A 16,365-nucleotide genomic window follows, 5' to 3' on the forward strand; every position below is an offset into this window, starting at 1 on the left:
ATAGTCCTGAATTTGAATTAGAAATATCACTTTAAACTCAAGAAGTATCATATCTGTATCTATATCTATATCTAATCTATACCTGTATCTATAGTTCTGCCCATGGAATTCCTCTGCAAACAATGACCAGCCGAGTAACGACAGAGACTCCTGGAATTTAGATTCTTGTTTTGAAATGTCATTTCTTGATTAAAGAAACCAGGGCCTCTGCGACAAATGGCAGATTCCAGTTCTGAGACAGGAAATTTTGAAATGAGCCTGGAACCTCAGTCATGCTATCATGGCATCAGATAGCCAGGAGTGCTATTAAAGATTTACTGGGGTCATGGCAAAGGGCTCAGGAGCCAATTTGAAGAGTCTCTCACTGGCCGAAGATGAAATAATTTGAATAGTAATTACAGTTAATTGAAACCCAACAAATGTTTTAAATCCATGAGTTCATAATGATATTATAAAGTAAAACCTACTTGCTTACCTCTGGGGGAATGATAGGAAATGAATTCATTATCTTGAAAACTGATAAATATAGGTAAAGAATCAAGCATTTATCTTGCCTTTCCTATAGGAACTATACCAAACTGTAGATAAGGGGAGACATCGTGTTACAAAAGTATTCCGATTAAGAATGAAAAGGAAAAATAAAATTAGAATGTCACCATTTCGCTGCCTCCAGGGAAATAATGGATGTAGGCATTGGCTGCATCAGCGTCTGCTAACTTCACAAACACAGAGACAATCAGACAGTATGAGCCTTCTGTTGAGAGGACACACTACCAAAGGGATAGAACAGGAGTCTGATGAAGCTATTGGACCTAGCTTCCAATTTGCGAGAAATGCAATCATTTCTGCTATAATGTGTTCTTAAAAATCTGTGCTATGTAAAATCATGAAATGAAAACCACAGGACTTATGGCAAAACTGAGGTAAAAAAACATCCTCGGTGACACATTAATAAATAAGTTAATAACCTAATAAAAACAGTAACACAGTTTTATATATATTATGTGGTCAAGAAATACATCAGAACCATAATAAATAAGGCACTTTACCCTGAAAACTCCTTGACATCTGTGGAGGTGGCATGGGAAGAGCTGCAGCTTGTGAGTGATCTTGAGGTGGCGGAAGGAGCATTATCTGCAGCCAGAGGGAAGCTGTAACTCCAGATGTGGGTGGACGCAGCTCATACGTGGTTATGGATGTGGCTGGTCACGTCTGAGGTGTGTGTGTTCCTGGGTAGCTAGCTCAGTTCAGCAGAGGCGGTTTCCTACATTCGCCTGGTGGTTCTCCTAGAGGGAAGTGCATTAAAGCAGGGGTGAGATTCATCATGCTCAAGTCATTCCCTCCCTAACATATCAATCAAGGTGAAACAATCTGCATCTTCAACACAAGTATTAGCACAGAACCCACAGGACAGGGAACAGAGAAACCTGTTGAACTGCACCGTGTGTGCAATCGGCAAACTCTGGCCTGGGAGAAATTCTAGAGGTGAAATAGCTTAGGTTCATTAACAGATAAAGTGTAAAAAAAGAAAGGGATAGAGGTAGAACCTGTGGAGGGAAGGCTGGCAAAGTTCTTTTTCTTGGTCTGAATGGTGGTTAAAAGGGTATTTGCCTTATAATAACTTTAACAATAATTCTAACTATAGTGTTCCATGGCTTTTTGTGTCTATATTTTAATACAATGAAAAGGTTTAAAAAATAATCAATGGCCAAAGGAAAAGGGAAAAGTAAAAGCTAGTTTTCCTTCTAAATTCATGTGGAGACAGCTTTATCAAATGAAATCATTCAAGTGACACCACTCATTTATTTATTCATAGAACTTTAAACTCTTAGTTAGGTGCTGACATGGTACTAGGACCTTAGAAAACAAAGATAATGTGACTAAGTTTCCACACTCCAGGATTTTAGTGTTTTTGTACAGACAGACATTTAAACAGATAAAGTACAGGCGCGAACAGGCGGAACACAGGCTCTAGGAGCATGGGCTTCAGTAGCTGTGGCTCACGGGCTCCAGAGTCCAGGCTCAGTAGTTATGGCCCACGGGCTTAGCTGCTCCGTGGCATGTGGGATCTTTCTGGACCAGGGCTCGAAATGGTGTCCCCTGAATTGGCAGGCGGATTCTTAACCACTGTGCCACCAGGGAAGTCCCTCCTTGTCTTTAAATGAGCCTGATGCACTGTCAATATTCAATAATGCAACTAAGTTATGCAAAAGTATTTTTTAGTAGAAATAAGAACTGAAGATAATGTGGTCTGGGTAGCCATTTAAGGGCTATTCATTGTTTTTAATTGTGAGATTTATCTTATATAGAGAAACTGCATATGTACAATTTAAAAATAATTATAGGGACTTCCCTGGTGGTCCAGTGGCTAAGACTCCGCACTCCCAATGCAAGGGGCTTGGGTTTGATCCCTGGTCAGGGAACTAGATCCCACATGCTGCAACTAAGAGTTCACATGCTGCAACTGAGACCAGGCGCAGCCAAGTAAATACATAAATAAAAATATTTTAAAAAAACTTAAAAATTATAAAGCAACCCCCCACATTACCATCTTTGTCAAGAAAGAAAAACTGCCAGCATGCCAGAAGCACCCCATTTGTCCATCCTCAATAATAACTCCATCTCCCTATTAGAGGTAACCACTAACCTGACTTTTTCCTTGCTTTTCTTGTTAAACACTTGTGTATGGATCCCTAAATAACAGAGTTATTGACTATTTTTGGACTTTATATAAATGGACTCATATGGCAGGCATTCTTTGTGTCTTGTTTCTTTCGTTCATCACTGCCTATGAGATTCATCCATGTCGTTTATAGCTGGAATTCTCTCATTTTCACTACTGTTTAATATTATGAATATACCCAAATAATCTATCCATTCAAGTACTGATAAACACTTGGCTCTTTATTCCTAACATCATGTACACAATCAACATGTTTTAAAATAAATATTTCAGTGTCAAAGAGTGTTCTGCCTATGTTCTCATCTAGGAGTTTTATGGTTTCAGGTTTTACATTTAGGTCTTTAATCTATTTTGAGTTTATTTTTGTATATAGTGTGAGGGCATGTTCTAATCTCATTGTTTTACATGTAGCTGTCCAGTTTTCCCAGCTTATTGAAGAGACTGTCTCCTCTTCTCCTCTCCATTGTATATTCTTGACTCCTTTGTCATAGATTAATTGACCATGGGTGCATGGATTTATTTCTGGGCTCTTTATTCTGATCCATTGATCTATGTGTCCATCTTTGTGCCAGTGCCATGCTGTTTTGATTACTGTGGTTTTGTAGTATATTTTGAAGTCTGGGAGGGTGGTACCTCCAGCTTTGTTCTTTTTTTTCCAAGGTTGCTTTGGCAATTTGGGGTATTTTGTGGTTCCATATGAATTTTAGGATTATTTGTTCTAGTTCTGTGAAAAATGTCATGGGTATTTTGATAAGGAGTGCATTAAATCTGTAGATTGCTTTGCATCTTTGTTTCTTAAGGCAAAAGAAATTAAAGCAAAAATAAACAAATAGCCTAATTAAACTTAAAAGCTTTTGCACAGCTAAGGAAGACATCTGCAAAATAAAGAGACAACCTACTGAATGGGATAAGATATTTGCAAATGATATGACCGATGGGGGTTAATATCTCCAAAACATGTAAACAGCTCATACAACTCCATATGAAAAAAAGAAAAGAAAACAACCCTATCAAATGGGTAGAAGACCGGAATAGACATTTTTCCAAAGAAGACATACAGATGGCCAAGAGGCAGGTGAAAAGATGCTCAACATCACTAATTATTAGAGAAATGCAAATCAAAACTACACTGAGGTATCACTTCACACCAGTCAGAATGGCCATCATCAAAAAGTCTACAAATGTCAAATGTTGGAGAGGATGTGGAGAAAAAGAACCGGTGGGAATGCAGTTGGTGTAGCCACTATGGAAAACAGTATGGAGGTTCCTCAAAAAACTAAAAATAGAACTAAAATATGATCCAGCAATTCCACTCCTGGTATACATCCAGAAAACACAAGAACACTAATTTGAAAAGATACATGCACCCCAATGTTCAAAGCAGCACTACTTACAGTAGCCAAGCTATGGAAGCACCCTAAGTGTCCAGCAACAGATAAATGGATAAAGAAGATGTGGTATATATATATATATATATATATATATATACACATACATACATATATATACACACACACACACACACACACACACACACATATATATATATATACACAATCGGATATTACTCGGCCATAAAGAAGAATGAAATACTGCCATTTGTAGCAATGTGAATGGAGTGAAAGAATATTATGCTTAGTGAAATAAGTCAAAGAAATATAAATACTGTATGTTATCACTTATATGTAGAATCTAAAAAATAATACAAATGAATATATAACAAAACAGAGACAGACTCACAGATATAGAAAACAAACTAGTGGTTACCAGAGGGGAGAGGGAAGGGGGGAAGGGCAAGGTAGAGATTTGAGATTTAAGAGATACATACCCCTATGTATAAAACAGAAGAACAACAAGGATATCTTATATAGCACAGGAATTATAGCCATTATCTTGTAATAACTTTTAATGGAATATAATCTGTAAAAATACTGAATCACTATGCTGTACACCTGAAACTAATATAATACTGTAAGTTAACTATACTTCAATTAAAAATATAAAAAATAAAATATTTCATTAAAGCAGTTTAAGAATGCTAGGTAGCATACCCAATTTACTTTTATATAACAATAAGTAATTAGTGAATAGCTATTATTATTTAAATATGCTGGTAAAATTAGGGCAGTAGGTTTAAAAAATTGATGTTGCACGATTCAAGTCCCATTTCTACTTGACATTATTGTCTTCAGAAAATTATATAGAAATGTCCCAAATTGTCTGCTTATTCCCTTACCAGAGAGAATAGAGGCAGTTTCCCCAAACTTGAGAAAGCAGTAGTTGCTTTTATTATAAACATCAGAATGAGTTTTATATTAAATAAATTCAGAAACTGATTTTCTTCAGCAGGTGAATTCTGATTTCTATTTCAAACAAAGTTAAACCCTTAATGCTTTAAAAGTTCTCCCATAATCACAGAATTTTTCGTAAAAATGTTATAACTCTATAAATTTTCTTTCCAGTTACTTTCAGAATTTAAGAAAAATTGATCATAATATCTAAGAGCAATGACAAATACCATTTTGTTAAAACTCTCTGAATCTCTGCTTGGGCAGATTTCTATGCCATGTGATTTTCTATGAAATTAATGGGCTATTCTCTATTCCACTGAAATGAATATGGAGTATCAATGTAATTATAAAGATATATTTGCACAAAAATACTTTATTTTCATTTCATAAGATTTCAGAGGTCTTCATTCAGTGTGCAGTTTAACAAGCTAAAAGTAACCACCATAGATATGGCTTAATTGCTTTGTTGTCTTAGCTTTGAAACTTAAAATAAGAATAGTCAGCTATTGCAGTTTAAGAAAATCTTGACAGTTAATATTCATATCTCTCAATTATTCCCAGAATTTGATAAAGTTATTGAATGAAAACTTTTACTGAATTTCTCTTCTATTACTTCCTTCTGTGTTTTTGAGTTTGGAGGCAAATCTTATTTCATGCTGGAAATGGTTCTTCCTGAAAATGGTGGCCCAATAATCACCGTATAATTTTTTTACTTATTAATCTTACACTAAAAAAATCACTTTCCACAAAATCTTGGTCAACCCATATAAGGTTTGAAATTAAAATTTGTTTAAAGACTACTAAAAATAAGCATAAATTAACTTATTTTCATCATCAATATTTAAGGCCACACATGTGCCAAGTAATGTGCTAGGGGGCCCTGGGGGTAAAGCGATGATGAGATAAAGCCCCTGCCTTCACAAACATGAAACAGCCTGTAAACAATTACATAAAGTGTTTTAAAGACTATAATAGAGGTCTGCAGAAGATGCTGTGAGGGGAAGGGTCTGTCTGTGAAAGGTTTCTCCAAGGAGTCATTTTTTTGTTTGTTTGTTTGTTTGCAAGGAGTCATTTTTAATATCACATTGATAGTTTGAATAAAATATTACTGCCAAAACAATACAAGAATGTTTGCTGACGTTTATTCCTAAAAAAAGGTATGTGCTTCCTTTTGTATTATTAATTTCAAGTTCTTCCTTTTACATTATCTATTTTCTTAGCACACTTGTTTTTAGCTATATTAATGATAAACTAAAGGTAAATGCTCAAATAGGTCTAAGACTTTCCAGCTTCTCTTTTTTAACAGCCCACTTGAGTGAAAGTAATATGAAACAAATAGAATATTTACAATTTGGAATATATTGCTAAATATGATTGAGAACCCTTGTTACCAAGCATTGTTTGTGCTTTATGTATTAGTATCAATCAAGAAAATAGAAATATTTTAGTGACCTACTGCATATTGTCTTTTCTAGATGAAAACTTCTCAATTCCTCATAATAAAAGGGGAGTTCTTGGAATGGTCAACAAAGGCCATCACAGCAATGGGTCACAATTCTACATCACACTACAAGCAACTCCTTATCTAGATAGAAAATATGTGGCTTTTGGGTATGTGCATTGTAAGTTCGTCTATATAATATTCATATATGTAAAAATGTGGTTCAAAAAGATGTGGGTAAGTATTGTACATGGTCTACGGGTAACTAAAAATAGAATTTAAAAGCCAAAGTAATACAAATACTGTAGACAAACATGTCCAGAAATAAGTATTTCATAAGCAGCTTGCTATCTGTAATAAGCATGGAAATCATTTAGGCACAGCCATTATGATGTCCTGTGCATCCATCCATCCATCCATCATCCACCCTTCTATGGATCTTCAGCCTCAAGGATATTGTCAATTCTTTTAACTACGAATAACACCATAGTTCTTAATAATGTAGATATATTTAGATGCAGAAGTGAGGTGAAGCCATTTATGTAATTGTCCATGAACACTGTGAAGAGATAAAATCATCCAAGCTACAAGTAACTTTATTTTTACCGAGCAATTTAAAATATGGAAATATCTCAGGTAATAATTACTAGAATATTATTAGCAAGATGCTTACAGGCATGTGGACCTAATATGGATGGTGACTATACTTTTCATCACTCCCGTGTTTCATATCTGTTTGATTACTGAAATGAATATAAATTGAAGTTTACTTTGTCTTTCCTGAAATGATGTATAAGGTGTCAGAACTTTTCTGAATATTAGATTATTCCAGCTACTCCACAGGGATAATTACTGACTCTTCATCCTCAGAAAAAATTCCAGGCCAATGTTAATTTTAAGCACAATTTAAAAAAAAATTTAAGCACAATTATTCCTTCAGTGTAATGCAGGTGATATTTCCAGGTTGAAAAAAGCAGAAAGTATATTTTCATCCAAAGGAGATTTCTTTAAAGAGATGATTTTAACAGCTACATAAGCTAAAATAATGCATTTTCCTCCATTTTCCCTGGTCTTAATAAACTATATTCTGATTTTGAAAATGCATTCTTCAATTATTTTTTAAATCCAAATAATTCTTACAATTTCTTAGATCTTTTAAATATCTTCCCGTCATCTTGCTGGTAGTACCTTGCCCTCAACCATATGCTTAGGTGATCCTTTATATCCTTCCAAAAGGTACCTTTCTCAAATGCAAACATGACTACTTTAAAAAATTTAGTGACTCCTTCACCACCTCCACCCCCAGATGCATAGAGCCTAGAGTTCAGAGCGGCATTCCAGGTCCTCCACCCTCTGGCCCCACATCTTTTTTCAGCCTTCACTGCTGCTGGCCTTCTGACCCATTCATTCAACCAGCATTCTGTTAGGCACCTAACAAGTGCTAGTCCCGGTGCTCAGTCCTGGGGCAAGAGTGATGTGGCACAACTTCCGCCCTTCGGGGAGCCTATATAGTGTGTTGGAAAACCCAACACCTGTGACAGTGAGACATGAACATGCAAGCCCTGTAAAGAGAGCACTGGGAATACAGGAGAGAGGGCAAGGCAATAAGTACCCTCCAGCTCCTTAGTAAAAGCCAGTGCAGATCCTACAGGATGGTAGTGGAGAGGAGGAGTGCTTGGTCTCCTTTTGGCGATTGCCTTTTTCCATGTGATTCATCTTTAGGGGAATCTCTTGCACTAATTCGTTATCACCAACACACTGGCCTCAGGGAGGCGCTGCACTGCTTTTATTGCTCTAGCCTAAGTATAATCTCAATTTTTTTCCCTTAAGCCTCCAAGTAACAGCTGAGTCTGGGCTGAAATATTTAAATAAGACCTGACAGAACGCTAGGGGAGAAGCAGAAAAGTAATACCATAATAGGCAACTAGATAATCTGACAAAATATAACTAACTTCTTCAAAATATAACTACCCTCCTTCCCTGCTGTAGAACTGCCTCTAGTGGAAGATGCTTTCTCTTCCCTATCATCACAGAGCACCCGCAGGTTTATTTGAGCTTCCAGAAGCCCAGACATGGTTACCAAGGTCCAGAGAGATACAGAAATTTCCTTTCCTATTTGAGACAGACCCTCCTTCCAAGCCCTAGTTTCTGGTACATGAACTTGCCTTGTCTTCAGATGGATGACACTGGGAATGCCCTTTAGGGGAGATTGCATCAACCCACAGTCTTGTTGATGGCCCTGCCCTATGGTTTCACAGGGAAAGAATATCAAAATACAAGCCTGTAAGATCTCCATTCACACATACATAGGTCAAAGGGGTATACGTTGGGGATAGTGCTGGGGAGGAATTAATTTCATTATAAGGGACCCCTAAAGTGGGGAGGAGTCACGGGAAGCTTCATGAGAAGGTGAAATGGGTACTGAAAGTCATGTAGAAGTTAGCCAGATAGAGAAGGCTGGAAAGCAAAGTGAGTAAAATAAATTTTAGAAAGAGTGAAGAACCTCTGTAGAGAGGCCCTAAGGAGTATCCTAACTACCAGTCATCTAGTTTGGCTAGAGCTTAGAGCCCAGGGGGAAATGGAGAGAGTAGAGGCTGGAGAAGATGAGACAGCCAAGTCCTGGCTCTCAAAGGGCTGTGGGTGCCATGCTGCTGAGCACCGGCCCCCACCTGAAGGGGCTGGGAAGCCATGGAGAATTTTAAATTGGGAGCAACATGACCAGGTTCTTGTTCTGAAAAAAATCTCTTTTTAGCAGAAGTGAGGAATTAATTGGCTGGAAGTCCTAGTCTAAGGCACTGGCAGTACAGATGAGCAGGGGATAAATGGAAAAATTCAACAGATATTTGGAAATTAGATTCAAAAAGACTTTATGACTAGTTAGATGTTGGTGGTGAGGTTATGGGAAAGGTCTCTGCCCTCAGGGGAGAATCAGAAATTAATCCAAGAAGCATAGAAATAAATGTCGAATTTATCCCTGATCACTCCTATAAGGGAGAGGGGGAACTTGACATAAGCGGGGCGGGGAGAGGGGCGGTGTCTGGGAAACATCCCCCAAGGTAGTGATGGCTAAGATCTGAAGGAAGGCCAGGCGGTGACCAGGCCAGGGGACAGAGGGAGGCAAGAGCAAAGGAGACAGCTGTGGCAGGAAGGGCACATGGGGCGGTGGCTGAAGTGCTGAGAGCCAGTCTGGCTGGAACCGACAGAGCAAGGGAGCATGCTGCAAGGCACCCTCAAGGGGAGTGGGGAGGCCGGCCATGGGAGAGGCCTTTGGTCTTTATCATAAGGATGATGGGAAATTATTGAAGTGTTTTAAGTGGGGGAGGAGAGACCACATTAACATTTTGAAAAGATCGCTCTGATGGCAGTGAGGATAACAGACTGGAAGGGTCCCGGAGCAGGTGTGGAGGAGCATGGCAAAGTGGACATATCTAGAGCTATTTAAGATATTTATGACTGATGTTAATTTAATTTGTAGGAAACAGCCTTAGCTAAGCTAGATAGGACTCAATTTAGGAATGGAAGCTAAATGTGAAAATTTATGACTGACTGAATTTTCCATTTTTTTCTCCTATATAGGCAATTGATTGAAGGAACAGATGTTCTTCATCAACTAGAATTGGTTCCAACAGAGAACGAAAGACCAATACAACAATGTGTAATTATTGACAGTGGAGAGTTTTATGCCTAACCTTCATATCAGTATTTTCTGATGATTTATTATTGTATATCTGATCAGCTGTTTCTACATTTAATTAAAATGTTTGTTAAAATTTGATTTGAAAGCTGTGGCGGATGCTGTAGGTTAGCTCTCCCAACACCCAATCCCTCCCCATTTTCCTTTCTTGCCTAAAGCAAAATACACAATTTTCTAGCCTCCTTTGCAGCTAGGAGTAGCCATGGGATACTGTTCTGGCCAGTGAGACAGCAGCAGAATGCCAGTGGTCCTGCCCCTTCCCCTCTATCCAGTCTTGAATGCAGAGAGGCTGGAGCCATGAAGGAAAGGCCAAGAGAACAACAGAGGTGTCAGCCCCAATTCTTGAGCTGCGGGACCAATACCAGCAACTCCCTATGTCTAGATTTCTTGCTATCTGAGACAAAGAGATCCCTGTTTGTTGGTCAATTATTGTTACTTGTAGTCAAAACCATTCTTAATTTAGCAGCAGTACCTAATGGCCTTTGAATCCTAAAACATTTGTACCTATAACCGAATTATGTTGGTGTCTGTAATTATATTTCTGCCATAAGAAAATTGGTAAATAACCAAATAGCAGAGAGGCAACAGAAAAAAATCCATTGTAATATTTCGTTGTTTATACATAACATTCAGAAAAGGATATACACTTTAGATGGTTTTATGAATAGAATGCTTGTCTCTGAGCCATACCAACCATATGAAAACCAAGGGCTTGCGTTATAGTCCCTGTGGTGGTGGACTCCTGAGATGTTACTGGGATCCAGCTTTATCAGCTGCTCCTTAAGCTGAGATTCTCAAACCCACGTCACCTAGGGAAGCTTTTCAACAAAGACTACAGGACCCTGTCCTTGACCTGCAGAGTCTCTAGATGTGGGACAGGGATTCTGCGCATTTGCTTAGCTCTCTCCCCAGAGGTTCTTATTTAAGCCACCTGGGCACTGGTCACTTGCGAATCACTGCAAGACATAAGCAACATGTTTCAGCCCCCTTTTTGCAGTCAGTGAGGTGCTTGCCTCTGTTAGTGGTGACTGCGCTCAGCTGCCGCCACCACTGCTGTCGAACTGCTGCTCTGCCCAGACCCACTGCACTTCTCTTGCCCTTAAGTGAAGGTTTGTCTTCCAAGCACAATCTCTCTTTGAGCTGATCTTAAGGAGACAGCCCCCTAATTGACCTGGGGCTTGCCAAAGGGAGGCAAAGGATTTTTAAAAACTTTTAATTTTGAAATGATTATAGGTTCACAAGTAATTGCAAAAATAGAACAGAGCAGCCCTGTGTACAGATCACCGTTTCCCCAGGGGTCCTATCTTACACTACAGTATAACATCAAAACCAGGCAACTGACAATGGCAGAGTTGTCATTTTATCCTGTATATTGTAGATCTGTGTGAGTGGCACCACAATAAAGACACAGAACTTTTTCAGCACCACAAAAGCCTCCCTCTGGCTAGCCCTTTATAGTTAACCTACTCCCTTGCTCCCATCGGGCATCTATATATACCTCTATCTTCCTCCCTTCCTTCCTTTCTTTCTCTCTCCTTCCCTCTCTCTTTCTCTCTCTGCCCTCTCTCTCTCTTTTCCTGTCTCTCTCTCTCTCCCTCCCTCCCTCCCTCTCTTTCTCTTTCTAATAACAGCTTCATTGCTATTGCCATATGGTTCTATCCTAAGCTCTGAGGTGGATGGTGAGGAAGCATACCGCCTGTGTCACGTTCTCAAGTGACCCAGGGGCAGCAGAATGTTAAGAATGTGTGTTCTAGAGCCAGACAGCCTGAGTTTGAATCCTGGCTCTGCCCTTCCCTTGCTGCATGAACTCAGGTAAGAACTTCACTGTGCCTCTATTGCCTCATCTCAACACAGTAGTACCTACCACACAGAGCTGCTGTGAGGGTTCAGGGGATCAGGAATTTGTAGACAGGATCTGGAATACGACCAAGTGCCCGATACACATATGATTAATAAAATCCTGGTATATGACCTTCAGAGTGTTGTCTAGGAACTTGTATTTTTAAAAAACTCCTCAATGACTGATTAACAGCCAGATTTGGGAAACACTGAAGAGGAGGTATCTCCTCTTCTTCTACTCTTAGGAGTTTTGGCCAACCTGAGAATTCAAGCTGTTTGTATGAAGCCTCCAGATCCACTCCCTGGGCCTTTGGAGGGGTTCCTCCAGTCACACTGGCGACACCTCAAACAAAGGGGCGCTGGGCTTGCCGCAGAGGCTCTCAGCAACTCCTGAAGCATGCGATGAAAGAAACTGACACGTTGCAAAGGTCCTGGTTAAAACATTACAGGCATTAGTCCTGTAATAACAAGCAGCAGATCAATTCTTACTGGCAATGAACCTGCATATTAGGGCATTAAGCATCTTTCTGATATTGTGAAAGAACTGGGATATTTGCATGGGTGTAAGAAACTGATGCCAGCTCCCCTTATTTTTCAGTTTGGCTGCAATGTAAAGGTAGAACTCTGCTAACCACCTAAAGGATGGCAAGTTCATGGTCACTTTGTTTGCTCTCACTTCCCACTTTTTGGCTGTGTAGAAACTTTAGTCACAGATTGTATATGCAGTGGTTCTTACTGCCATCATTTAAAGGTACATGCACTGATACTTCTGTCTTAGAATATACTGTCTTAGAATGATTTATGTTTAACTATATCGTTTGGAGAAACTGATTGTTACAGAGGACTCAGAAGCTTATCCCAATTAACTCCAAATATAAGACTTTGATTTAACCAAAATGAAAGATTCCGATTTGATTAAACAGAAGGAATTCTAAATTTGTCCAAGTCTACAAATATGAGAGTAAAGGCATTCTGATGCTTTGTACAAAATGTTAGCTATGTGACCTAGCCCTAAATGCTGATATGGCCAAGTCAAGTACATATGCTCTGTCTTACGCCAAGCCATGTGAATAAGCAGAGTGTGGTATCATTTCATTTTGTTTATTTTGGGAGATTGGAGATAAATATTTTAAATTCTATCTAAAGAATATGTTTTCCCCAACTCCAAACAATGCCACCTATTTGTTAATGAACGAATAGGCTGGCAACCTCAGGATTCCATACTATTTACATTTTATACATATTTAAAATCAGGTGTGTTTGTTTTAGTCCCAGCTAGCTAGCAAAATGGTGCCCAAATCACTTAACCTTGCATTTTCTTCATTTGTAAAAAGAACAAATAGGAGTAAAGAAGTTGTTAGCTCCCTTCAGGCTCTAAAACTTCAGTGGTTCCCTGAGTAAATTTATAAAATCAATACTATTATCTACTTTTGGGCTTCAATTTCACTAGTAAAATCGGGGTACATCTATCTCATAGTGGTTTGAGGATTGAGATAATTTGTGAAGACACCACTAATGATCCTTGACACATAGCAGAAATTTGATAAAAATTATCTTCCCATCTGGAATGTCAACCCACAAAAAACAGAGAAACTGCCACTGATAGAAAGAACATCATCATCATTTCAAGAAACAGCAAGTCCCTGTTATGCTCAGTGTTAGCTATTCTCACTAACATACTAATTTCCAATTGACTGAATTAATTCAAAGGTATATCCTCAAAATTAAAATTAATCTCTATCAACCTAGTGATACTCTTTCCCTCATGGAAACTCATTTTTTAAACTACTATATTGCTTATACCATCCACTACCCTTCCCAAAATGGAATCGCAACTTAAACTTGCAAATCTAGTTGGTCCATATCTCCAATAAATTTTATACATCATACAAAACGTAACAAACTCAGTAGTAACACATAAAACACAAATTACAAAGTTTGACACTTGATAGGGGGCTTTGAAAACATGGTGAATCATAGGTTCTTCTACTTCAGTGAGCATCAGAAATGCTTGAGCCTATTAAAACACAGATTCCTGGGCCTCACACCAGTTTCCCATTCAGTGGATCTGGAGTGGGTTGGAGAATTTGCATTTTTAACATGTACCAGGTGATGATGATCTGCTGGCCTGGAGACCACACATTAAGAACCACTGGGATATATTAAAGTCATAGATACATGAGAGACTTGTGGCATACAGGTATGCAGAACAAATAAAAAAGTTATTAAACACTAAAGTGTGACAACAGAAAAGAATGAGAAAAAATGATGAGACAAGAAACTGATTTCATCAAAGCAGCAGGGAGGTATGCAAACACTGATCAATCAGAAGGGATAGCAACTAGAGGCCTGGTGCAGGGTCCTAGAGCTCTTGGCTGGGCTGGAAGTGAGCCCTCCGCTTCTAGAGAGGCAACAGGGCAGTCTGGGGTTTCAGGAGAGTGACCGGGACCCTTGCTTGGGCTGCTCGGGCAGTGATCTTTACCATTCAGTACAGAATCAGTTGAACATTTTAATAAGGAGAATATCCATCAGGGTGTGTTCCGACTGAAAAGCAGCACTCCAAGACAGGATTGGGAGGAGCACAAAGGATGCCTGCGCACAGGGGGAAGTAGTGGGTAATGCTGGTATCAGAAAGCTGCCTGGGTGTAGTTTACTTTGAACTCGGGGGGTTGTTCCTAAGGAATGAGTTATTAACAAGTCTTCGTTCTGTTTCCTAAAGGACTAAGAGATATAATGGGAAAAGCTCTAGCCTGCCCAGGATTTAAAGCAGTATAGAAATAAAAATAAATGTGTCTCAAGTGCCAGCCTAAAGGGAACCTAGGCTGGGCTCCCAGACTCCTGCATATCCAGTAGTTTTGTGTTGCTTGTACCATAACCTTACATACCTTTGTAAAACAAGCAAAAACCCAAATAAAGAAACAAAAACTTCACAACATGTCTTGCTTGATGTAATTTTGTAGAGGATTCACCACTAAGAATTGCGGCCACTTAGGAGAACAGTCTTCTCAGACTTTAATAGGTGCACATATGGATCTCGTTAAAATGCAGATTGTGATTCAGGAGGTCTGAGGTGAGGCCTGACCTGCATTTCTAACAAGTTTTCAAGTGGTATGAATGGTATTGGTTCATGAACCAGGCTTTGAGAAGCAAGGGTAAAGTAGTGGTTTGCAACCTAAGCTGCAGACAAGAAACACCTGGGGAGTTTTTACAACTCCTGAAGCCCAGACTTTATTCCAGATGAATTAAATCAGTACCCAGGCATCAGTATTTTTCAAAACGTCTGGGTGGTTCCTATTTTCAGCCAAGGTTGAGAACACCTGCTTTAAAGTGTAATGCTCCCCTATGAAACCCTGGAACAATTATCAAGGAAATACCATAGTCCAAGTGGAGAGCATCTAGTATTTTATCACCAATCCTAATCACAGTGTGAACAGTAAGAATACGAATACACAGTTTTAGCTCACTGTTAATATTTTACTTATTACAATCCTTCTCTAGTTTTGTTGAAAGTTATTTAAATATTACACAAGGTTTAATACATGTTACAACTGTATTATACGCATGTAAATCAATGAAGTTAGAACACTCCCTTACATCATACACAAAAATAAAATGAAAATGGCTTAACTTAAATATGACATGACAACATAAAACTCCTAGAAGAGAACATAGGCAGAACATTTTCTGACATAAATTGTAGCAACGTTTTCATAGGTCAGTCTCCCAAGGCAAAATAAATAAAGACAAAAGTAAGCAAATTGGACCTAATCAAATGTAAAAGCTTTTGCACAGCAAAGGAAGCCATAAACAAAACGAAAAAACAACCTGCGGACTGGGAGAAAATATTTGCAAAGGATGCAACCGACAAGGGCTTAATTTCCAAAATATATAAACAGCTCATGGAACTTAGTAACAAAAAAACCAAACAACTGTATCAAAAAATGGGCAGAAGATCTAAACAAGACATTTATCCAAAAAAGACATACAGATGGCCAACAGGCACATGAAAAGATGCTCAATATGGCTAATTATTAGAGAAATGCAAGTCAAAACTACAATGAGGGACTTCCCTGGTGGTGCAGTAGTTAAGACTCTGTGCTCCAAATGCAGGGGGCCGGGGTTCAATCCCTGGTCAGGGAACTAGATCCCACATGCATGCCACAACTAAGAGTATGCATGCCACAACTAAGGAGCCTGCGAGCCACCACTAAGATGCGGCGCAACCAAATGAATAAATATTAAAAAAAAAAGTTGACTCGTGCCTTCATTTGGTCTGGTGTCAGATGGTTATGTGCTAAATAAATACCGTGTGAGAAATATCCTGAGGAAAGAAATACCTTTCTTTGAAGGCTGATAATGAGACCTCACTTACTTACTTGTCTGTACTCTCACGCTTCTGGCCATAGGTTGGATCAGT

At 38.8% G+C, this 16,365-nt stretch overlaps 1 protein-coding gene across 1 annotated transcript in view; it reads left to right on the forward strand.

Moving 5' to 3' along the window:
• Window positions 1–10,103, forward strand: part of PPIL6 (peptidylprolyl isomerase like 6) — a gene marked incomplete at its 3' end in the record, with an annotated part of 32,217 nt that extends 22,114 nt beyond the window's left edge. Inside the window, exons 7-8 of the mRNA XM_082856031.1 lie at window positions 6,450–6,585; window positions 9,992–10,103. Coding sequence (XP_082712157.1) covers window positions 6,450–6,585; window positions 9,992–10,103 — 248 coding nt within the window. The remainder of the gene's footprint in view (window positions 1–6,449; window positions 6,586–9,991) is intronic.
• Between the last annotated feature and the right edge of the window lie 6,262 nt (window positions 10,104–16,365).

The sequence above is a fragment of the Leucopleurus acutus genome (assembly GCF_964270905.1).
Source record: "Leucopleurus acutus genome assembly, chromosome: 15".
NCBI lineage: Eukaryota > Metazoa > Chordata > Mammalia > Artiodactyla > Delphinidae > Leucopleurus > Leucopleurus acutus.